Source organism: Battus philenor, unplaced genomic scaffold (assembly GCF_028537555.1).
Source record: "Battus philenor isolate CCGP_79_NKW_IND1 unplaced genomic scaffold, ilBatPhil1.0.hap1 SCAF_1, whole genome shotgun sequence".
NCBI classification, from domain to species: domain Eukaryota; kingdom Metazoa; phylum Arthropoda; class Insecta; order Lepidoptera; family Papilionidae; genus Battus; species Battus philenor.
The window spans coordinates 9,694,074-9,719,804 of NW_027181661.1; the positions used below are offsets into that span (position 1 = coordinate 9,694,074).

The following is a 25,731-nucleotide window of genomic DNA, read 5'->3' on the forward strand; positions in this document are numbered from 1 at the left end:
AACACATGCAGTCATGTAACCAAACGTAACTACCTTCAACCTTAACAACACATTCACAGCTACAATTTCCAAATTCATTTATTGCTTGACAGCTGTAAATTCCTGACATTTCTGGAAAAGCTTCTTTTATGCATAACTCACACATTCCACATTCAAGTCTACTTATCGATATATCTTTTTCAGGTTTTATTACTTCTCCGTTATGATACCAAACAATTTTTGGGCATGGTTGTCCACTCACTTCACATGTTAACGTTATTAAATCTCCATCCATTATAGTTTTGGATTCTAAGGATTTTGTAAACAGAGGGGCCCTTCCCTTCTTTTCCAGTTGTACTAGAATAATACTGGCAGAACAATACACCGATCCAGCAAAATTCTCTGCTCTGCATGTTACTATGTTTAAAAATTCTTCACTTATATTTTCAATACAAAGACAAGATACATTGTTTTTATTAGTTATACGAATATCATAAACGTTGTTCTCCTTCAAAAACGACATTACTTCCTTCGTACCTATGAACCATTGGAAAGAGGCATTTGGAGAAGATATCACCTCAGTTTCTAAAAGAACGGTCTCACCCAATCTAACTGTCCTGGGTCGTAAATATCTTACAAAAAAAGGAGGTTGTATAGTATCAATGTCTGATGTTTTCTTTAATTTCACAGTAGATGCTGATTTTGCTATAACACCATCAATACTTTCAAGCAATATTTCATATTTACCAGTTTTTGTCTTATCAGCGTTTTTTACAGTTAGAGTTGATGTATCATTTTTAGTTTCTATTAGACAATCGTCACTTTGTTCTAGTTGGCGACCATTACGAAACCATTTTACAACACTGTTTTCAACTGAATTAAAAGTAACAAATAAACTGAAATCACTACCATTTTCTAGATTTACAGCTTTTAAATGTTTTGTAATAATGGGTCCCCTCTCTGAAAATAGTTTACATAGTTATTTTTCCTGCCAAAAATTTAGTTTTCTATTTATGTTGTGTAATGTTTACTATTTAAAATATAGTTTAATTAAATATCCATAAATTTTAGGCGATTTTAAATAATACCTGATATATCACAGTTTAGTTATTCCTTAAGTTTGTACTAAAAAGGTAACTACTTAAAAGTCGAGAGTTAAAGATTTTTAATCCCAAGTTGCGAGTTCTTAAATGTTATGAGTTTTCGCCATGCATCTGTTTTTCATATAAATTATCTTTTATAATATTTATAAGTTTACAAAATATTCTATTCGTGATACAAAAAAAAACATTTTTTTAACAATATTTAAGAATATTTAACACATAACTTCATTATGATCTTACCTTCTTTTACTTCTAATCGCTGTTCATCAATTTTGTCTTGTTTTTTTTCTGTAGTACTATGTACCTCTATTACCACCTTCTCTTTTACTTCTTTTGCTAAATCTTCTTTGTTAACACTATCTTCTTTTGTTTCTTCTCTTATACTTGGTTTCTCGATTTTTTTTATATGCGCCTCCTCAATTTTAATTCGTTCCAAAGATTTCATTTGACCATGAAGTTGATCTTCTATCGATAAATGTTGACTTTCCTGATGTTCTCGCTTTACTGGTTTAAGAAAAACTTTTTGCCGCTCTTCTTCTTCGGGTTTTCTCTTTATCTTTACTGGTTTAAGAACAACTTTTTCAAGTGCCTCTGGTACTTGTTGTGGTCTGCTCGATTTTTTCTTTTGCGTATGTGTTTCTTGTTTACTGACCACGTTTTCCGGTAAAATCTTTAAATCACCAGCTTCCAGCTTTTTACCCTCAAATATTTCCTGCTTCGGTAAATTTTTCTCGCCTGGTCTTTGGAAAATACTTGGATATTCATCGCTGGGTTTTTCTAATAGTTTTTGTGGTGTGACAATTTGAGGTTGTTGTGATTGTTCAAGTTTGTGTGTTTCCGAAATTATTTGTTTTATCTCGGTTACTTTATAGCCTTCTTCACTAATTGATTCAGATTGATCGTCAAAATTAACAATATCTTCTATTATTGTTTGCGTATCCATTTTCTTTTTAACAATTTCATTTTCTTTAGTAACAGGCTTCAGATTAATAACCTCCTGAGATTCCGTACCTTTTGATTTTTCTTCCCTAAAAATAGACTTTCGTAATTGAAATTGTTTAGTAGTAGTATCTTCTGTTACTTGTTGATCTTCATGATGTATTTTTCCTGTTCGCCAAGGAATTTCCTTAGTTTTCTCTACTTGTTTTTCTGCGATAAATTCTTGTTTTGTTGTTCTCATAGCGGAGGTACTATCTTTATGAGTAACTTCTTTTTCTTTAGCTGCGTGTTCTACTTTAGATGGCATTTTGGATCGTCTCCATGGAACTGGCTCAGGAGTATATTTTTTCGATTGTTTTTCCTCGTAATTACCTTGATCAGTGACTGCCATTTCTTCAATTCCTGTCTTTTGGATATCATTAGTATCAGAGTCATGTAATTTTAAAACAACTGTATTTTCTTCTGAAGTCAATGATTCTTCAATTACAAAAGTCTCTACTTTCTGTGTAGATTCTTTTTTGGTTGGTTTTAATGCAACATCGGTCAATTTTTCTTTTACCAAGACTGATTTTTCAATTTTTGTTGGCTTTAATTTAATGGCCTCGTGGGTCCATGGAACAATATCTTTCTCATCTGTTTTGTTTATTTCAACTCTCGCTTTTGGTTCTCTGACAGCCAAAGATTCTTCAGTTAATGCTTTAAACTCCGAAGTAGGAAGACTAGATATTTCATTTACAGGTTTTGGTTTTCTCCAGTGTTTAATTTGAAGATTGTCATCTAATTTACTTTGACTACCGCTGTCTATTTTTTGTGATGAAAAGTTTTCTTTAGTTACATTCGTTTCTTCGAACTTTGGTTTTCCTTTTTCAGATCGAGGTTCTCTCCAAAAAGGTGTTTCTGGTACCTTTATAGTTTCAATATCATTTTTTTCTAATTCTTTATTAATTAAACCATTGTCAACCAAAGTTTTTGAAGACTCCTTTTTGCTTTGTTGCCTCCAATGCCTTATTTTGACGTCTTCCTCCTTTAAGCGCTTGACTTTTTCAGTGGCAGGTTTTGTTCTCCATGGAACGGTTTTTGCTGTTTTTGTTGTTTCCGTATCATAAATGTGATCTACTTTTAAGATATTAGTATCTTCGGTAGATTTAAAAATAGAACTACTTGTGATTTTTTTAACATCTTTTGAACTGGTAATTTCATCTGTTTCATAATTAACAGACTCGTGGGTTGTACTTTTTTGTGATTCTGAAAAAAAGAAAAAATAATTATGAACATTAGAACTTATAAAGTTCTCAATAAATTTATAATAACCCAAATATTACTTCTGGAATGTATTTTCATTTAGAAAACTGCGATAATAAATATTTTATAGTTTAATCTATTCATAAGAATTTTAAATATTACTCCCGACCACAATCGCAACAATTATAATATGTATATATATATATATGTAATATATAAATGCAATAATTAATATTTATAAGCTAAAATCGTTAGACGTTTCAAAATAATCAGTAGCTGTTTTTTTCTATTCCTTACATAAACATGTATATTTAGTATCAATAAAACATAGAAAATACAAAATTTGTTTTTTATTTAATAGGTTGTACGAAAATTGGAGTCTACTACTAATACGTCGCATGCATATATAAATCGGTTAAATAAAAAAAGTAATCAAAACAATAATAAGAAATGGGACATCGACTGACAGGTAAAAGTCAAGTTTTTCTTTCAAAACAGCTTTTTGAAACGTAAACCCCCGATCAGGACTGTAGTTTAATTTTTAAGACAGTTTAATTAAAGCATTATATTAATAATATAAAGTTTTAGTTTTAACATTACAATTTTTAAATATGTAATTAGTTGAAATCCATTCTTAGGTCATTTTCTACATGCCAAAAAAATATTCTCGCCAAGTATTTATGCCTATATATAATAGCTTTTAAATGAATGCCTCGCAGATGTTTACCTGGCATACGGAAATTTAATTCTCTAAGCTTTATAATTCCAGAGAGGTAGTTATTGTGATTAGACAGTACATAGGTGTGGCTATCTCTTACATTTATAGACAGGTTGATTTGTTGTAGATATTGAAGCTAGCTAGCTTTTACTTTTATTTCCAATCATGCTACCTATATAGTAAACACTGTAATATACGTTATCATTAATTTTTTATTGATATGGTCGGGTCAATAATTTTTGGCTGTAAAAGTCTGAAGTGACAAATAGTATACAATAATTATTTTTAATATGTGTTAAAGGGTTTTTGTTAAAAACTTTTAATTATAGTTAATGTGTACCATACATTAATCGTAACTAAATGAGCAATACATTGACCCTTCACAGCTCTTACATCAATTACCCTGTAAGTTTATCGACCTTGGAATAGACGGGCAAATCGTCAACATGTGTACTTTCAAGATATAATATTTTTGGCCTTAAACGCTAAATATTTTAAAGTGTCGCTTTGGATATGGTCAGAATTAAAGCAAAACATTAATTGCTTGACGGTATATACAAGTTGGGAACTTAAATATTGTCACTGACACAAAAAAGATTTGAATGCTTTTCATGTATTCGATTTATAATTAATTTTAACATTAGAGATCCTAAAATTATATTATTATGTTAATTATCTATGACGGAGTAGACGCCTAAAGAAGACCAAGTAGCAGTATTTGCATACATACATACTCATTGCGGTCACTCGACCGCACACTACGATTTTTAACTTGCTTAATAATTTTAGTATCACGCCAAAATTTGTTTATTATAACTATAAAAAAGTACAATGAAGTCCCAAGTGTTGATAACAAGATAAGATCTGGCCGGCTTCTACTCGTTGGGACACTAGCAGCGATCTAAACGATTAAGGTGCGAATTGCAGGAAATTCTGTGTACGAGCAGAATATGTTGGTTCTTCATTTTGGATTGAGTTAGAAAAACGCTAAAAAGGTAATTAAGAGGAACCTAAAACTGCAAGAACTACGTATCCTGCAAAAAACGTATTCCTTCCTCACCCATTGCTTGAAGACAATAATAGTGAAAAGGGCAAGCGCTTTTTTCGTACATTACGCCAATATCAAACACCGTGACTCCTGCATACCGAAAAATCAAAACGACAGAGTGCTCGATAGCAGTTCTGCCAAAGTCCTTAACACCATTTCGATAGATTAGCATGGTCATCACCCGTCATCAGTGATGGTTTGGTTGGGCCTCATACTATAGGGCACCCGAAGTACATTTCAATGAGAAAGCGGTAAAAACATTGCCAACGTCTTCCACGACATGGTTTTGGAAGGTATTGAGAAAAAACCAAAGGTAAGCTTCAAAATATTTTCTTCATCAAACACTTTTGGCCCTCCTCCAATCCTGATCTCAATCTTTTAATTACAAAACATGGCAGGTTTTGGAAGCTAAAGTGTGTGATAGACTTCATAAAAATTTGGAGAGCCATATGTCATCCTTGGTGAACGCAGTGAAAGAAATAGACATGAATATGATACGCGCAGCGATCGACGAGTAGCCGCAAAGACTAAAAACGTGTCAAAAACAGAGACAGACATTTTTAATAAATGTTGACTTAAAATAATCCTTTGTTGATACTTTTTCCAGTTAAAAAAATAAAAAACTTTTCGTTTTATGGGTGTGGCAGTATTTAAATACCGGCTATATATTTTATGTATGTATTTTGTGTAGAATAAAGTAATAATGTAAAGAAAAACAAATTATTTGTTTAACTGCTTTAATTTATTTGAAGCAGTAATATCGTCGTGTCTTAAAAAATTGTCTTCGAATTTTTTTTTACTAACGTATAAGATTTTAAAAATGATTAAGACTAGTTGGTTAAAAAAGGCTTTGGTCATACTATTTATATGTATCGGGTTTGATAGAACTGATAATATTTTAATAAGGAAAATAAACTAAAACAACTTTCACATCGTTTTCATACTGTTTTCTGGGGGCCAAAGTTAAAAATCAAATTCAAAGATAAAAATAGGAAAAAATTGCCCCCTAACCGCTAAATAATTTAAGTCCTGTATAAATTTAACGGAGTTTGGAAGAGTGGTTTTTAAAAAAATAGAGCAAAATTAGTATGTTGGTAATTCTGACGTAACATGAATAAAGGTTCAATACCAAACATTTTTTAACTAAGCAACATAAATATTGTGGTCCCTCATGACAATATCCGCAAATTAGATAAAAAAATATGCATAGAAATCTCCTTTGTTGGAAAGTTTTAATGCATCCACCATATAGTCCTGACAGTCATACCTACTAACTGTAGTATTATTCTATCAAAAATCTCAAAACTTCTGCCGCGGTGTAAATTTTTCGCTATCTGCAAAGTATCAATAAGTTATTAAACAAAATTTAACGAATCGTTTAAATCATTCCCCAAAAAAAATTATGACGAAACTTATAAAATTTCTTTAAATATATATATAAAATTTCTTTTCATCACTTATTGGCTATTAATTATATATATTGTTATTGTAAATAATTAAAATAAAATAAAAAATAAGGATGTTTCTTTTGCCCCAACATTACAGAAATTCTCATATAAACATTTAAAAGTTAACGTCAAAGATGGGTTTTACTTTCAACTTCTCTAAATATATGAAATCAGCGTTAAAATTATAATCAAATGTTAAGACAATGTACTATTTGTCTCCACTCAACATTTTGAAATCTATTAAAATATTTACATAAATTGCTCATACTTTTTAATTTATGTCAAAAGTGAAACATTCGCAACAACCATATTATAAAAAATTCTAATGGTAAAAAAAATTGTTGCATCGATCGTTCTATCCAAACTTATCAAATGGTAGTTGTCGTAATCTTCCATTTTATAAATTTTCTTCCATCAGTTTATTTCATTTATAATAACAATTCATAATGAAGAAGTATAAAGACAAGTTTTTTAAACTTTTAACTACTCTACTGATCGTCAATTCAACAATACAGATCAAATAATTATGAATTACAAATTGAAATTTCTTAATTTCAAGGATTACGATTACAATACGAGATGTTTTTAAATATTATTTTACATTTGGTGTATAACCAGAAACTTCTATTGCTTAACGTTTTTAATCTCAATTTCCTTTTTTTTTCTAGTTTATTACTTGTTTATGATTACCTACTTAGTATTGTGATACTTAGTGCATAAAAATATAATTTGGATCCGACTTCAATACGGGAATGATATTCAGATGGACTCGTATATAGTATTCTAATCACTTCAGTAAGGTAATCGTTGACATGAACCATCTATTTATCATATGTGACAGGAAACAAATTAAAAAACTTTTATTAGTAACATCCCACTACAAAGAGTATTTTCGTTGAAGAACAAAAAAACCGTTTCTTGAATATTTTACGGAAAAAATATTAATTATTACTAATGGAAAAGAACAAATACCTTTTCATAAAAATTTAGCCAACATGAATCAATTGCGCATATTAACATAAATAAACCTTGCTTAAAACCTTGACACATAAGAGTAACATGGCTATCTATCAACGAGTGATATGACTCTATGCGGAACTAGTACTACAATTTACTTTAGGTTAATAAAATATCTACGTAAAGATTAGAACCAACGCCATTATGTGAATGGTCGGAATTTTAAATAAACTATGTATATTTTTTAAACTATTTAAAACTTGACACAAGATGACCCCTTTCCTCTTTTTGGTGTGGATTACTTACTATTTGTACAATTGTCGCAATCTTTATAGTAACATCATAGTTTTTGGAAACCATCCTGCTTACCTCTTACTTAATACTTACGATTCCACTTGGTCTCTTCTACGACGATATTGTTATTGTTTTCTTATTCTTTGCATGTTTTTTGAGTGAAATGAATAGATACTAACTTTCTTGCATTACGCGCGACCTTTTTTATCAAGTTGTGTTTAAAAGTAATGAGTGATTTTATTTGCTCAAGAGAGAGAGATAGAGAATTAGATGTTTTTCACACTTTTAAAAATTAATATTGTAGTTCTTCATTTATGTTAACTACTATGTCTTAATTATATCATCTAGTATTTATTTTGGTGCAAAGGGTTAATGTCTAGTTATAAATATAAACAATAGAGGAGAAGTGTAATATAACGTAAAATTTTGGTCAGTTCATCAATATTAAAAATTAGTTAATAAGGATCACTTGCAAGTGAAAAATTTTTATTAGAATAGAGTTAATTGACTGTTTAGTTACAACAGTAGCTAAGAAAATATTTTATTCAATCAAAACTATATTTTCAAGTCAATAATGTGCATTGTATATTGTTCATAAAATTTCTAAATTGTACTTGATCGTAGCGCGTTTCAATTTTTTTGCTTTTTATCAAGGTTGATAAAATCATTCATGGTCCAATAATCCTCATGAGTTAGGTCAAAATGCTTAAAATTGTATTCCTATACTGTGCATCATAAATCTCATACATAAGTACGTCCTTAGTTATTAATGAAACCTATTTAAAATTCGTTTCGTTTTGCTAAAGGTCCTTTTCATTACTTAAGATGTTGTCTGAGTCTTTGCAAGTTCGTAGTGACTGCTGCTGCGTGTTGAATAATGCGAAATGATAATTAATTTATAGCATTTATTAAACAGTTTTCACATATAGGTAACATACAAAATTTGCGTAATAAATATATTAAATATGGATAGGTAGGCAATAGAAATATTAAGTGATAAAATACTGCCACGCCTAATACACTTAGGTGAAACATACAACACAATTTCAATTTTAACAATATCGTGCACTTAAAAACAAAGTTAAAGATCACTGAAAAGTTAAACTATAAATCTCATTCATTTCGGATTTGTACTTGCAGAAAACATTAGGTCATCAAAATCGGCAGTGTTTGTCAAAACATAGAAACTGGCAAGGCAAGTAATGCGTGCGTACTTCGTTTTAGTTTCTCGCCGCAATGGTAAGCGACTATCACTAGTTTATGTTTCTTTGTCATAGGAGAGTTGACAGCGGTAGTAGGGTTGACTACGTTCAAATAAACGGTTAAATTTACGCGCTCCGCGAAAACGACCCACCCATAGCCCATTGCACCAATAAACGGCATGTATATAAAGAATATATATTTACACATGAATATATATAAATATGTATCTTCAATATAACGGTAACAAAACAGGTACGGCGTAGCACTGACGAAGTTAGTGGTAGCATTTAGATGACGCCGGTCGGCGATACGTGATTCACCGTCACCATCGTGCAGGAATGTTAGGTACGACAGAACTGCATCACAAACATTTTAACCGATTTTAAAATTATTCATGCTGGATAAAGCCAAGTGGGTTTTATGATGTTAAAATAATGAAATTTGATGGCCGTTTTCGTGTATAACACAAATTAAATTACTTGTTTGTGGATGACTTTTAATATTATGAATAAATATTGAAAACAAGTAGAGCTGAGAACCATTGCAATACTTTTGAAAGTAGGCCCCAGCAAAACACATAAAGCATTAAAATAAAACAATTTTTGTTAATATTGCTAAATAAACTATTACTTTAAGCACAGGCTCTAATTATCAAGAGAGTATTGGGTGAAAATTACATTTAATATTCTGCCTTGAAACGCGGCTTCGCGGTATCACGGAGATATTATTTATTGTTTTACAATATTTGTCTTAAACAATAACGATAACTTTTAGTAAACATCGTAGCGGTAAAAGCAAAACAAAACATGTGTATAATATAAATTGTGTTCGTGTTAATCACATGTTACGTGTATCCCATTATACAGATGCTTGTCTCTCGGCGCTCGTTGTCCACGTTCCGTTGTCGCTTGCCTCTTCGTATAACTAGGACTATTTACACAAAAAGCTTAAATATACAGCATTGTTAGATGCGGAAATTCGCGAAAATTATTTTTACGGAGTTATTTCTACAGTCGATTCCCTTAAAACTCGTGTTAGAAAATGCGCTTTCGGCAGAAAAGTTGATACGCAGGTAGTCTATTGATGTAGCCCAGTACCTAATATCTTCTATCAAACAGATTTCCCGAAAATTTATTTAATCACCGAAATAATAATAGCCGATTTGCTACTAAGCGGGCGGAATCGTTACTGCGGGAACCGCTACGATAGTTTGAAGCAATAATGAATAAGATATTTCGCTTGTCAACTTAAGTCTATCCTATGTGATAGTAGTTTTCACCCGATCTCAGTGAGGTTGAAACAAAGAAACACTAAATTAATGGATTAAAGTGCGCGACGCGGGCTCGCTGCCTGAATCTATGTCTTACTTTTGACGACTAGCTTTGCCGAAGTCTCGACTTGACCGGCGGCAGTAGTAGCACGGCAAGTGAACGTTCCTGTGTCCTCTTCATACGTATTGCCGATAAGAAGCACAGCATTATTGCCTTCATAAATCATCTGCGAAATAAAAACAAATTAGTGAAGACTTTTTAAGTAAAAAAATTATTGAAACAATATAACATTCAAATATTGTTCTTACTTGAAAATCGGGAGTTTCAGGTATAAGTGCACCTTCTCGAAGCCATTGGATAGTAGGTTTGATTTTGCTTGCAATAAGTGTTTTAAATTGGGCCGGCTGCCCCTCATAAACTGTAACGTCTCGGAGTGGCGTCAGCGCAGGTAGATTGTCAGCTTGATCGGGCTGAATTACCTTAAGTTTTGCCGTAACAGTAACTCTGCCGGCGGAATTATAAGCTACACATTTATAATCCCCTTCATCCTCAGGAAAAGCTTCAGATATGCGCAAAGAATATTCCTCTGCCGCTCTAGACATTTGAAAATATTTTGATGGTTTGATCAATTTATCGCCTTTATACCATTGAACAGTTGGTGTCGGCTTGCCCACTATTTTGCACCCGAATTCTATAGCTTGCCCCTCAGCAACAGTTTTATTTTTTAGAGGTTCAATAACTTCTGGAGGTGCATTGGCAACTTTAGTGTGAGGTTTAGGTTTTTCTTTAGTAGCAGGTGCGGTAACCAAACATTCAGCATCACATCTTGCTTCCCCGGCGCCGTTGATTGCAACGCACTCATATGTACCTGAATCTTGTGGATAAGCTTCAAGGATTAAAAGAGTATACGTGCCATCTTCTTGCAGAATTTTATTTTTAATATCAGGTTGTACTTTTTTGCCGTTTTTCAGCCAATAAACGTCAATTGGCTTTGTACCCGTTACCTTTGTGTCAAAACGGACTAATTGTCCGGCAGTAACGTTGACATTCTGCGCTGTCAAAGTGAAACTAGGTGGTATTATCCCACCTCTGCCTTGGCGCCTGCGCTCTTCAACTACTAAATTAGCACTGCATTTAGCAGTACCGCCTCTATTTTCAGCTACAGCTGCAAATACTGCGGAATCTTCGATGAAAACTTGTCGAATAATTAAAATAGATTTGGTACTGAATGTATGTATTTGGAAATCTGGAGAGTTTTTAATCGGGAAATTTTCTCTGTACCATTTTATGGTTGGTAACGGATCCCCATCAAACTCAACTTCAAACCTTGCTTGTTCATGTTCAAATACACGACAGGGCTGCATTTTCTTAGTAAAAACAGGTGGTGTACAAGGTTTCACAGGACCTTCTACAACTCGTTCGTGAGTTTGGCCTTTATGTTCAATTTCAGTAGTTTCTGTTGAAATTATTTTACGTGTAATTTCAGTATCGCCAATAACTTCTTTTTGAATTTGTTTTTGTTTAGCAACATGTACTTCTTTTCCATGAATAATAGATTCAGATTGATCAGGAGTTCTTGGTTTTAAAGGTTTCTTCTGTACAACTTTTTCAATGACCTCTTCAGTTTGTTCTCTGTAAAAAAAAGCATAATTTTGTAACGACTTTATTATCAGAAAATATAATTCTACTTTTAGTTATGTCTCAAGCAACTTACAAATTGTCTTCATATTTCTGTGCCATTGATTTTGCAACTGAACTACTTGTGATTTTTTCACCAGGTATAGCATATTGATGACTCGATTCTCTTAATCTGCTTTCTTTAACTACTTGTTCATTTTCTAATTCCTGCAGTTTGTTATAATACTCCTCGCTCTTCTTCTTTTTGACAGTCTGTTGCCACTCAGTTTCAGGTTCTTTTATTACTTTTGGCTTTAACTCAGGTCGATGATCAATCACACCTTGACGTTGCATGACCTGTCTTTCCTCAAATGTTTTTTCTAATTCAGTACCAGTGCGCTCATATTGTGTTGTTTCATCATACCAAGCTATATGTACATAATTAATAAATTAATACTTATGGACTACTAAATTCTTTATTATTATATTTTTATGTATATTATAACATACCTACCTAACATCCGAGGTTAATACTGACGGTACTTACAGTTTATTTAGAGATATACGATCAAAGAGATAAAGTTTGGTTTCGTTGGGAAAAGAAATTAAATGTTTTTTTTTTGCATAAAGGTTGTATTAATATTTTCGATATTTTTTGCTAAAAGTGCTGTACGCGTAACCTTTAGAGCTCATTAATTTTAAATAGTTCGTGTTTTCATAAAAAAAAAGATTTTTACATCAACAATGAGCACAGGAAGTACTTACGTCTTGGTGCATTTTTAAGTACACTTCGGTAATCGTCGTGTCTCGGAACAACTTTCAGTTCGGTGGTGGCAACTGCTTCTCCAACCGAACTTCTAGCAATCACCTCTATTTTACCCGTATCATATTGTCTTGTCTTAGGTATATCAAAATGATACATCCCATCGTAAGTAAGTTTATATCTTGAACCCTATAAAAATGTAAAGGTGTTAAAAAGAAATTACATTACAAATTTAAATTTTGTATGAAAACCACAATTTAAATTTACGTTCACAATGGTGTTTCCATTTATTAGCCACATAACACGTGGTTTAGGATGGCCCGTTACACGGCAGCAGAACCGAGCCCACTCTCCTTCCTCGACGACTACAGATTCGGGGCTGCTTACAAAAACTGGAGCACATCGTTCTTTCGTCTCTTCCACTGTCTGCTCAGGCAGCCTATTGAGAAAATAATGACAAAAATAAGAATAATGTTAATACATCTAAATTAATTCGTAATCATATAAAGTGACAAAAGTTATTATGTTTAGTAAGTATTTTGTAAGATGTTTGAGAACTTACACCTGCCATGAAGCTTCCATTTCCCGAATTTTTTCTATACTCTTCATGTGTTTAGGCAATTGCGAATCATACACAATACCAGGTTTACCGGCTGTTTTGATAATAGCCCTAGTTTCATCCATACCATATAAATTTGTTGCACGACAAAGATATTCTCCGCTGTCTTCAGGATATACCCATCCGAAATTCATTGCAACGTAACCAAAATCATAAATAGGAGTGAATCGATTTTCTGTAAAACAAAAGAAATATTTAGTATAAAATTATGACCTTTATTTTAACCTTCTATAATTGTTGAGGTTAAGTTTCTTACTGTGTAGAAGCGGCTTTCCGTTGAAGAACCATTCAACCTTCATGTTTGGATCACCTACAGGTGCTAATTGGCACTCAAATTTAGTTGATTCCATTTCAACTAGCGTAGTCTGACTTTGTATTTGAGTAACAAACCGGGGGGGTTGCTTTTTATCAACATCATAAAGATCTTCTTCGGTCAGGAACACCTCAGACGTGTACTTCTTAATAGTAGCCTCCATTTGAGTTAAGGCTTCAGATTTTTTCATGCCCCTGGGCACTTGGTTTTGAAGGATGATATCCGGCAAACCTGCAAATAAAAATAGATGTAATGTATCAGAAATTAATTTTAAAATAATCGTCTAGGAATGTCTACACATTCCTTATGAAGAGAAATACATTAATATTGTAATATGAGTGGAGTAATATAATGTGTAAGTATTTTTTGTTATACACTTCTAGTTTTGAAAGGACGTACTGACATTAAACATCTCTTAGATTTACCAAAAGTAAGAAACACTTTATTAGACTTTTACTGAGTTGAACTGAAAAAATTAAAATATATATACGTACGTTTACATGATACGGTTGCTTTAGTTGTATCTTCACCAAAATCATTAATAGCACGGCAAACATATTCACCAGAGTCTTCAGCATAAACATATAAAATGTCTAAAGAAACGAAACCCATATCATATACAGTACGGAACCGGTGTCCTGACGGTAGCAATTTTCCGTTTCTATACCATTCAATACGCAGTTTTGGATCCTCTTTTGGTTCCACACGACATTCGAAGCGTATGGATTCCGATTCTTCTACAGTATGCGACTGGATTTGGGTTATGAATCTTGGCGGAGTGTTCACGACATGTTCTTCTTTAGGAGCATCACTGATGCGCCCTCTCTCAAGCTCTTTAATTTTTTCGCCACTCATGCCTTGCGGCAACTGTGATTCTAGTACGATGTCTCGTTTTGTACTACATGTGATTTTAGCAGTAGTAGTTGCTGAACCCCATTTATTGGTAGCACGGCATGTATATTCACCTGCATCACGAGCATAGACATAGTCTATGTCTAAGGCAATAAAACCGAAATCATTTAGCATATGCACTCGAGATCCGGTAGCAAATGGTCTACCATTGTGGAACCAATCAATTCTCATTGTAGCATCACCTACAGGTTCGACGCGGCAATCAAAATGAATGGGTCCACCTTCGGGAACATCAAGATTATCTTTAATGTCAACCGTGAACCTGGGCGGGTTGGGTTTTTCATCTTCTATAGTTATTTCTTCACGTTTGTAAAGTGTCTCTTCTAACTTCTGAATGCTTTCAGTACCTGACTTGAAGTGTGATGGGAGTTGAGGTTCTAATATTATACCTTGTCTTCCTTTAACTTGAAGTTTGCACGAGACAGTGGCTTCTCCATGCCTATTAGTAGCTTTGCAAGTGTACAGTCCCGCATCACGTTGGTACACTCCACCGATTTCTAATATAACAAATCCAAAGTCATTAATAGTCTTCACTCTGGAACCTGTTAGAAGTGGTTTCCCGTTATGGAACCATTCCACTCTCATGCTAGAATCATTAACGGGAATTAATCGGCATTCGAAATGTGCAGAACAATTTTCTGATAAAATTAGATCTGATGGGGTAGTGATAAATTCTGGTGGACTGCCGCTTTCTGTTTCTGGACTTAACGCATCTACAGTACCGGTGTATCCTTCAAGAGCAGCAATTTTATCAATAGTTCCTTCCATACCCTTAGGCAATTGTGATTCTAAAATAATATTTCTCTTTCCTTGAACCTTCATAGTGGCTGTTGTAACTGCTTCGCCATAATTATTATAGGCTCTGCACAGATATTCTCCAGAGTCTTCCGGATACGTAGGAGAAATCTCAAGAATAACGAAACCAAAATCACAAAATGTTCTAAACCTTGAACCGGCTTTTAAAGATTTTCCATTCCAGTACCATTCAACCTGAAAATAGGAATTAAGAAATCGTCATTGAAATTTTAAAAAAAAATCTACCTTCGTTTCAAAGCCAGCATTTAATATAATAAAAATAATTAATAAGGTGACAGTATATTGTACATTTTCATATTTATCATCATTTCAATCGATAGACACCCATTGCAAGAAATATAACAATAAATATAAATATATTTACACGTATATATATATATATATATATATATATATATATATATATTATATACAATTAATGTAAATATAATGCATACATGAGTATACATATATTTATATATATATGTCTATAAATACATAATGGTATTTTAATTTTAAATACCAACTTACCTTGAGGTTAGGATCATCTGTAGGAGTTAAACGTGCTTCAAAATGAGCGTTCTCACCCTCTCTTAAGTTTTCGATATTAGACAAAGGTACTGTAAACACAGGTGCCTTCCCACGTTCTTCATCAACTGTAACTTCTTTTTTACGTATCATAGAATCTTCTAATGTTTGCAGCTTCTCTAACCCTCCTTCCATGCCCTGAGATAAGGTAAGATAATAAAATAAATTCTATTATGGTATAATGCGTATGTTCTCAAATATTTAAAATATATTATAAAAATATTGAATTTTGACTTCATTATATTTATTAAGGAGATAAAGACAGTAATAGGATAAAAAAAATTTACCCGCGGGAGTTGCGAGTCCAAGATTAAGTTTTCTTTTGAAGTACATTTTAATGTTGCCCTCGTAGAGTCGCGGCCCAATTTATTGGTCGCAACACATTCATATTCACCAGAATTTTCTTCATAACAATACAAGATGTCCAAGATCACGATTCCAAAGTCGTGGAAAGTCCTGTACTTATGTCCATGTGGTAATTTCTTGCCATTATAATACCATTCCACCTTTAAATCTGGATCATCCACTGGAACTAATCTAGCTTCGAAGTGGGCACTTTGACCTTCAACTAATTTAGTTATATCTTGGATTTGTGTGATAAATTTAGGTGGTTCAGGGGAAGCCTGAGCAGGAGCTTGTTGTTGTAATCCTTGGAGATTTTCTAATTCCCTAATCTTAGCAAGTGAATCAGGTTGTAAGCTCTCAAGATAAACACCTCCTTTACCATAACAGGTAATTGTAGCTTTAGTAAAGTCTTCGCCATATTTATTGTATGCTCTACAGACATATTCACCTGTATCATGATTTTGCGTGTATGCTATATCTAACACAACAAATCCAAAATCTGACACTGTCTTTATTCTCGTTGAATGGCGTAATGGTTGTCCATTATGGTACCATTCTATTTTCATATCAGGATCATCAACAGGTACAACAGTACATTCGAAATGTGCTGATTGACCATCTTTAAGACCCTCGATATTTTGTATATGTGTTGTAAATCGAGGTTTCTGACCTTTATTTTTATCGACACAATTCAATTTACAGCTAATTTCTGCCTGGCCCCATTTATTGGTGGCACGGCATGAATAGGTACCTGAATCAGAGGTCTTTGTTCCGAGTATTTCAAGAACAACCATTCCAAAAGCATAAACCGTACGAATTCGATGACTAGCTTCAATAGTGTTTCCATTATAAAACCATTCAATTACCATAGTTTGATCACCTGTTGGTACGAGAGATGCCTCATAATGAGCAATTTGTCCTTCGCTTATGTCAAATATATCTTGGAAAACTGTAGTAAATTCAGGAGGCCTGCCCGTATCGTCATCTATCTTATGACTTGGTTCTTTGCGAAGAGAATCCTCCAAGTTTTGAATCTTTTCCAGTCCTTCTGTGCCTTTAGGATGTTGTGTCCTCTCTATAAGATTTTCTTTACTCGTGCAGTAAACAGTGGAAGAAGTGAAAGCCTCACCCTTCTTATTGTAAGCCTTGCATGTGTAAATACCGCTGTCTCGTTCGTATATATCAGTTAAGTCTAATGTAACAAATCCAAAATCACTTGTGAGTTTAAATCTTGAACCTTGTTCTAATACTTTACCATTGAAGTACCATTCTAACTTCAAGTTCGGGTCATTTTTAGGTTCTACCTGTCCTTCAAAATGAAGTGCCTGTCCTTCTACCAAATTATGTTCAGGGCATATAGATACAATCCATTCTGGCGCAGGATATTCAGTATCAGGTAGTGATGTTCTTCTACCCTTAGCAAGTCTGGCTTCTTCAGCTTGTTCAACTGCTTCTAGACCCGCTTTTCCTTGAGGATGTTGGGTATCAATGTAAATATGTTTATCGCCGGTACATCTTAAAGAACCGGAAGTGGAAGCAGAACCTTTCGAATTAGTTGCTTTACATGTGTAAATACCAGAGTCTTCTTCGTACGTGTGAGTTATGTCCAAAGCTACATAGCTAAAATCGTGAGTGCTTTTGTATTTTGTTCCAGATGGAAGCGGTTTACCGTTAAAGAACCATTCTACTTTGAGGGTTGGATCCTTTGATGGTTCAACATTACATTCAAAATGAATATTATCACCTTCTTTACAAACAATATTATTCAAATGGGAAATAAATACTGGTATTTCATATACGGGTTCTGGGGATTCTGGTTTCACATGTTTAGGTTGTTCTAAAGCACCAATTCTATCCAAAGATTCAGGGTGTAATGATTCAGCAAGAAGCCAGTGACGATCTTCAATTTTAATAGATGCTGTAGAAACCGCCTCTCCTATTAAATTTGTGGCTTTGCATGTATAAATTCCTGAATCGTCAATCCTGAGACCGTTGATCGAAAAAGTTACTAATCCAAAGTCAAAAGTGCTTTTTATTCTTGATCCGGTGGTTAAAGAAACTCCGTTTTTAAACCACTCAATCCTTAGTTTTGGATCAGTTCGTGGTTCTACTTGCGCTTCTAGATGCACATGTTGTCCTTCTACTAGATTATCGAAACTCTTCAGGTGAGTGGTAAATATAGGAGCTTGTTGCACCCCTGTATCAATAAAATTTTCAGGAACTTTATTCATAGCTGCTTCTTTTAATTGTATTTGCTCCCATGATTCTGGTCTCATACTTTGATCCAATATAGTAGATTTCGTTTTAACCTTAAGCGATATCGAGGAGACTGTACTTCCAGCTTTATTAATTGCCTTGCACATATATAAGCCAGCGTCACCGGCAACAACAGAGTTTATATCTAAAGTAACAAAGCCAAAATCATGTGTTGTACGGAATCTTGAACCTGAAAAGTATAAATAATTTTAATTATACTTCGATCGATATTCTGTTTCTAACAAAATAATCAATTCTTATTTAATTCGTCATTTAATATTTGTCCTCTTACCCATTTTAAGTTCCACTCCATTAATGTACCATTCAAATCTCATGCTGGGATCCCCAACAGGAACCACACGTGCTTCATAATGCGCATGTTGTCCTTCCCATAGTTCAGAAGGACCCGTGAGTACTTGTGTGAATATTGGTTTTTCAAATTCTCGTTCTGGTTCTTCTGGCTTTTTAGCGTACGGTTCTTCCAATCTCTGTATTTTTTTCATACCCTCTGGATGCTGCGTTTCCAGTTGTATAGCTGCTTTAGCTGTAATTAAAATTACTATTGACATACTGATGATCTATATATCTCGAACTAAAATAGCTACAATATTTGCAAAGTTATCGTCGTTGAAGAAAATATTCGAAACTAACATGGTTATGTAGTAATTAAGTCATTTTACATTCCCATATACTATTTATTTCCGCTATATATTCGATGCCATGTATATTATTTTAAAATGTAGCACTAATAATAAATTAAAACAGTAATTGATTTACAAAGAATAAATAACTATAAATTCTCTGACGTACTTTTTATCCTCATGGCAGCAGTTGTAACAGCTTCGCCTAGTAAATTAGATGCTCTACACATATAGACGCCTTCATCTTCGTCGCGAACATGGGTAATGGTCATAGATACGTAACCAAAATCATGAGTTTTTGTTATTCTCGAGCTATCTTCGATTAATTTCTCATTCCGGAACCATTCAACTTTTAGCGTTGGGTCACCAACAGGAATAAGCCTGCAATCAAAATGCGCAGTCTGTCCTTCTTGTATGTTATCAATATTTTGTAATGGTTGTGTAAATACAGGCCTTTGCCTAGTTACTGGTTCAGGTATTTCGGGTCGTTTGAATGGTGCTGCTGATTCTAACTCTTTAATCTTTTCTAGACCTTCTGGACGTTGAGATTCCGATATTATACTGCCTTTTGCGGTTACTGTCAATGATATTGCGGATGTGCATTGTCCCAATGCATTTATAGCTTTCACGGAATATTCTCCTGCGTCTTCAGGTACACAATGTTGAATATCTAATGACACATAACCAAAATCAAAAGTGATATGGAATCGTGACGCAGATTGCAGAGCTTTCCCATTGTGGTAAAATTCTATACGTAAGTTGGGATCATGTACAGGCTCAACTTGACACTCAAAATGAGCTGTTTGACCTTCATAAACATGTGTTGTTCCACGCAATTCTGTAACAAACCGGGGAGCAGAAATTTTCGGTTCTTCTACTTCGATCCTAGTTGAGTGTCCTTGTGCTTCAAGTTGTCTAATTTTTTCCAAGCCGTTCGGATGCTGAGTATCCAAAATAATGCTTCTGCGACCTGGAATAAAAAAAATCTTAGTTTGACGAAGAGCAACAACAACAGCTTTAGTTAAATTTTACAAATAGTACAGATTTGTAAAAATTATAATTTACCTGCTACTTTCAATGTGCATGTATTAACTGCTTCACCAAGTTTATTGGTAGCTTTGCACATATAGGTTCCAGAATCTTCGCTATATGTATACAATATGTCTAAAGCGACATAACCAAAGTCATGCGTAGTTCTGAATCTATGGCCAGTTTTAATTTTTTGTCCATTGAGGAACCATTCTATTCTTAAATTCGGATCATTAATAGGTTCTACCCTACATTCAAAATGAGCACGATCTCCTTCCTTAAGGTTTTCAAGATTTGTTAAAGCTGTTAAGAAAACAGGTCTTTGTCCTGGTTGTTCTTCGTCTACAGGTTTGGGTCTCTCATATTGCTCAAGTTCCCGAATCTTCTTCAACCTTTGTTCGTCTAAAGTATCCAAGTATAACGATTTCTTAGCTAAAATTAAAGAAAATATATTTTAATCAAATTTTACACAACGCCAGCTGAAATATTAATACACCGATGACTTGTCGCGGGAAGTCGCTGGATACGAGCAGCGCAAGACTAGTCTTTGTGGCGACTTTGAGGAAGGCCTTAGCCTTGTAGTGCGCTTCTATCGAGATAAATTAATTAATTAATACATTATTAATGACAGTGGTAAATAATCTAATAAATATTTTTTTAATTTAGTTTAAAAAATATGTAATAATAATTTTTCTTACTAACCAGTCACATTTACAGAGCTTGTTGTTACAGCTTCGCCTACTGCGTTTGAAGCTTTGCACATATATGTTCCAGTATCTTCTGCGTAAGCGTATAAAATATCCAAGGCAACATATCCAAAGTCGTAAGTGGTTTTAAATCTATGTCCTTGTTTAATAGGCTTTCCGTTACAATACCACTCTACTCGCATTGTAGGGTCATTAACCGGTGTAAGAGTTGCTTCTAAATGTACTGGTTGGCTCTCAAACACTTCAGCATTCTTAATAGGTTTCCCAAATTGAGGTTTCTCAGCGATGAAACTCTCGTCGTGAGTTACTTTTTTAGATCTGCTGCTGTCTTCTAAGTATTGAATTTTTTCAAGTGCACTTTCATGATGGGTATCTCTAATTATCGATTCCTTGGCTAAAATAAAAAAAATGTCAGTAATTACATAAGACATATTACTAAAAATTATAATAGAATCTTAAAAGTTTTACATAACTTACATTGTACGTTAAGTTTAATAGATGATACTGCCTGTCCTAAATTATTGATAACTTTACATGTGTATTCGCCCGAGTCTTCACCATAAACTGTAAGTATATCAAGCGCTGCAAAACCAAAATCGTAGGATGTGCGATAACGATGACCACTCTGCAAAACTTTTCCATTGAAGTACCATTCCAAGCGCATATTAGGGTCAGGATAGGGTTCGATACGACATTCATAATGAGCGCTTTGCCCTTCGATTAGTTTTGTCGGTCCATTTAATTGAGTAACAAACCGTGGTGCTTGATTGACTGCCACTTCCACGTCTTCTCTACGTTGATAACGAGAAGAATCTTCCAGTTGCTGTATTTTTTCTAAAGCAGTTTCGTGCTGAGACTCAAGCTGTAGTGATGCTTTAGCTAGAACATAAAATTTAACGATAAAGTTTAAGCAACAAATAATCAAAACACATAACACATACAAAAGCTTTTACAACACTTACAGTGAACAAACAATGTGGATGATGTTACTGCTTCACCTAATTCATTAACAGCGCGACAGGTATATGTACCAGAGTCCTCCGGGTTGACATACTTCATATTCAGGGCAACATATCCGAAGTCGTGCATAGTAGTAATACGGTTTGCTGCGACATTAAACATATTAATTAAGATTAGTTTACACAAAATTAAAGATTACGATGAACTTAATACAAAATATTAATTCAACTTACAAGCTGCAATAGGCACTCCATTTCTTAGCCATTCCACGCGTAATTTGGGGTCACCGACAGGGATAAGTCTAGCTTCAAAGTGTACGGCTTGATTTTCTGCTACTTTTATGTCCCTCATAGGCGTTGTAAAAACTGGAGCTTGGGTTGTTAATTCTTCTTGAGATGTAGTCTTTTGATGTCTCGACGTCTCTAGTTGATTTAATCTTGTAAGAGCTCCTTCATGCTGTGTTTCTAAATATATGGATTTCTTTGAATGGACGATCGCACTTCCAGAAGTAACAGCTTCTCCTAAAGCATTAATAGCCCGACACGTGTATGTGCCCGAATCTTCTGGTAAACATGACATTATGTCAAGCGCTACAAAGCCAAAATTATTTGTTTCAGTAAACCTTGAGCCGCTCTTTAAAGGTTTATTATTATGATACCATTCAACCTTCATTGTTGCATCAGACACCGGTATTAGACGGCATTCGAAATGAGCTCGTTGTCCTTCCTTTATCTCTATATTCTTTAAGGATGTCGTAAATATAGGTGCCTGGCTAGTAACTTCATCGACAACATCTTGTCTAGAATATTTAGTTCTATCTTCTAGTACCTGTATCTGTTCAAGGCCAGGTTCATTCTGAGTTACACGAATAATATCAGCAGTACTTCGGCATGTTAATTTGCAATTTACTTCATCACTTCCAATGAGATTCACTGCTCTACACGTATAAATTCCCGAGTCTTCAGCAATTAAATCAATTATATCCAGAGCTACATAACCAAAATCGTGTATTGGTCTAAATCTGTGTCCTATAGTTATCGGTTGACCGTTCTTAAACCACTCCACTTTCAAATTAGGATCCGTTACCGGTTCAAGCTTGCATTCAAAGTGAACATGATGGCCTTCCTTGACATTATCTATAGATTTTGGTTTTGTGACAAAACGTGGCTTGATGTTAAAAGATTCGTCAATGACATCTGATTTTTTATAACGAGATGCATCTTCTAAGTATTGGATCTTTTCTAAGCCGGAGGGATGTTGTGAGTCAAAAATTAAATCTTTTTTAGCTAATACACGTAATGCGCACGAAGTTACTGCTTCACCAAGTTGATTAGTCGCCTGGCAAGTATAAACTCCAGAATCTTCCGGGTAAACACTTAAAAGATCAAGGGCGACATAATCAAATTCATACGCTGGTCTAAATCGATGTCCAGTCTTTATTGGTCTACCATTGCAAAACCATTCAACTTTCATTGTAGGATCGCCTACTGGCTGTAATCTGCATTCCAAATGAACGTTAGTACCTTCAACAGTCTCAATGTTATGCAGTGCGCGTGAAAATTGTGGTGCTTGCATTACTGTAATATCTTCTTGCTGATGCTTAGTTCTTCGAGCAGAATCTTCAAGCTGTTGAATTTGTTCAAATGCTTGTTCGTTTTGCGTATCTGTTAGTATATCTGATCTCTCTATAACTCGTACCATTGAAGAGGTATGAGCAGAACCCAAGTGATTCACCGCTCTCACAGTGTATTCCCCTGAATCAGATGATGTAGCGTGTATTATGTCTAGAGCAACAAAACCAAAATCATAGTAGGTTCTAAAACGAGATCCTACTGTAATTGATCTTCCATTATGGTACCATTCCACTCTCATAGTAGGGTCGCCCATTGGTTCTAAGCGGCATTCCAAGTGTATATTTTTTCCTTCAGAAACCGGTTGAGGATCGGACAAAGGTTGTACGAAGACTGGCTTTGACTTTGAAATTTCTTCTACATGATACATTGGCTCGACAAATTTAGATTCCTCTATTTGCCTTGTTTTTTCATAAAGTCCGCGATGAATGCTTGTCGTATCAATGTTTGACCGGGCTGAAATTAAATTAAATTTAAATGTGAGAACATTTTAAACTTATAAGTAAGACTAAAATATTTTTAATATACTCACTTTCCACAACCATATTTGCACTCAGCTGCGCTTCGCCGGCTGCATTACGTGCTATAACTGTATAAAGCCCAGAATCGTTGGATCGAACTCCCGTTATATCCAATGCTACGTATCCAAAATCGTGGTAAGTTTGAATACGATTAGCAGATTTTATTAATTTTCCGTTAAAATACCATTCAACGTTCATTGTCAAATCACTTTGTGGCTCTACCCTTGCTTCAAAATGAGCACTTTGGCCTTCTACTATTTTATTTGTACCTTTGAGTGGGCCCAAAAATCTAGGCTTGTGTGTAATTTGTAATTCTTCTTCAGTTTTCCTTAAATACTTATTTGAATCTTCCAAGTATTGTATTTTTTCTAATCCTCCAGGATGTTGGGATTCTGCTATTATATCTTTCTTTGTTATTATTGTCAAATTAGCATTTGTTGTTGCCTGACCAAGAACATTATATGCACGACATGTATAGTAACCTGCATCGTGTATAGTTACAGACTTAATAGTCAATGCAACATAGCCGAAGTTAAAGAAAGTAGTAATTCTTGAACTTGCTTCTACAGGACGTCCATCCTTTAACCATTCAACTTTTAATGTAGAATCTCCAACAGGCTCTAAACGAGCCTCAAAATGGGCAAATCCTCCTTCTTTTATATTTATTTGGTCTTTTATTGGAGTCTTAAATTCTGGTCTTTGGGTACTTTCTGGTATTTCTTGATAATATTTCTGATGTTGTTGTTGTTGATACGCTTCCAGCTGCTCTGTCTTTTCTATATATCTTTGCTGCTCTGGGATGCCGAGGTCAGCGGTGACAATACTTCTAGCCGCTACTCTGATCGTTGCTGTACTGATAGCTTCACCAAGTTTATTCACAGCCCTCACAGTATACGAACCTGCATCTTCAGCCCGTAGGTGCATGATGTTAAGGGAGACGTAACCGAAGTTGAAGATTGATGTGATTCGCGAGCTGGCTGTGATTGATCTGCCATCTTTGTACCATTCAACTCTCATAGTAGGATCACTTACCGGAGTAAGTTGAGCTTCAAAATGGGCGTTTCTACCCTCCTGTAGCTCGCCAAGGTCTTGCAAATGTCTAATAAACTGCGGTTTTTGAGATATTTGTTCCTCAATTGATTCTTGATGTTGGAACCTTGAATAATCTTCCAGTTGTTGAATATATTGCAAGCTTTCTGGATGTTGACTTGTTCTTTCAATCGTTGCTCTTGGCGTAACATACAACATGGCTTTTGTTTCAGCCATGCCTGTTGCACTGATCGCTCGGCATGTGTATTCTCCACTGTCCTGTATGTTAAGACTAAGCATATCCAATGATATATAACCAAACCTAAATATTGATGTGAACCTAGAACCTGTAAAATCATATGTATATTATAATATTAACACATACAATTACTAATTAATATTAAGTCACTCATAATGCAGATGCATATTACAAATAACACTGAATTAACGAACTATTCACTTTATTTCTTATCCTTGATGTCTCTTCAGACTAATTAAAGATTGATTCTATTATGTATATAGTATGTTCAATACTCACTGGCTTCTATACTTTGTCCATTCCTCAGCCATTCAATCTTCATGGATGGATCACCAACAGGTTCTATTCTAGTTTCAAAATGAATTTTGCCGCCCTCCATTTGAGTCACACTCTTAAGAGGAATTATAAATTGTGGTGGCGGATAAATTCGATCTTCCTCACCAGGAGGAATATATGGACGAGCTCTTTCTACATGTCTTAAATATATAATTTCGGGTCCAGGAGCGGGTCTGAAACAATTATTTTAATTTTGGTTACAGACTTA

At 34.2% G+C, this 25,731-nt stretch overlaps 1 protein-coding gene across 1 annotated transcript in view; it reads right to left on the minus strand.

Annotated features, from left to right (window-relative positions):
• Nucleotides 1-25,731, minus strand: part of sls (sallimus) — a 91,325-nt gene that overhangs the window by 58,409 nt on the left and 7,185 nt on the right. The window contains exons 3-23 of the mRNA XM_068777866.1: nucleotides 25,467-25,696; nucleotides 23,911-25,275; nucleotides 21,981-23,834; nucleotides 21,750-21,893; nucleotides 21,265-21,666; nucleotides 20,783-21,181; nucleotides 20,117-20,512; nucleotides 19,221-20,021; nucleotides 18,703-18,954; nucleotides 16,097-18,600; nucleotides 15,753-15,947; nucleotides 14,009-15,416; nucleotides 13,458-13,745; nucleotides 13,145-13,376; nucleotides 12,850-13,021; nucleotides 12,585-12,771; nucleotides 11,917-12,247; nucleotides 10,511-11,834; nucleotides 10,299-10,428; nucleotides 1,323-3,266; nucleotides 34-939 (exon numbers count right to left, since the gene is read on the minus strand). Coding sequence (XP_068633967.1) covers nucleotides 34-939; nucleotides 1,323-3,266; nucleotides 10,299-10,428; nucleotides 10,511-11,834; nucleotides 11,917-12,247; nucleotides 12,585-12,771; nucleotides 12,850-13,021; nucleotides 13,145-13,376; nucleotides 13,458-13,745; nucleotides 14,009-15,416; nucleotides 15,753-15,947; nucleotides 16,097-18,600; nucleotides 18,703-18,954; nucleotides 19,221-20,021; nucleotides 20,117-20,512; nucleotides 20,783-21,181; nucleotides 21,265-21,666; nucleotides 21,750-21,893; nucleotides 21,981-23,834; nucleotides 23,911-25,275; nucleotides 25,467-25,696 — 15,464 coding nt within the window. The remainder of the gene's footprint in view (nucleotides 1-33; nucleotides 940-1,322; nucleotides 3,267-10,298; nucleotides 10,429-10,510; nucleotides 11,835-11,916; nucleotides 12,248-12,584; nucleotides 12,772-12,849; nucleotides 13,022-13,144; nucleotides 13,377-13,457; nucleotides 13,746-14,008; nucleotides 15,417-15,752; nucleotides 15,948-16,096; nucleotides 18,601-18,702; nucleotides 18,955-19,220; nucleotides 20,022-20,116; nucleotides 20,513-20,782; nucleotides 21,182-21,264; nucleotides 21,667-21,749; nucleotides 21,894-21,980; nucleotides 23,835-23,910; nucleotides 25,276-25,466; nucleotides 25,697-25,731) is intronic.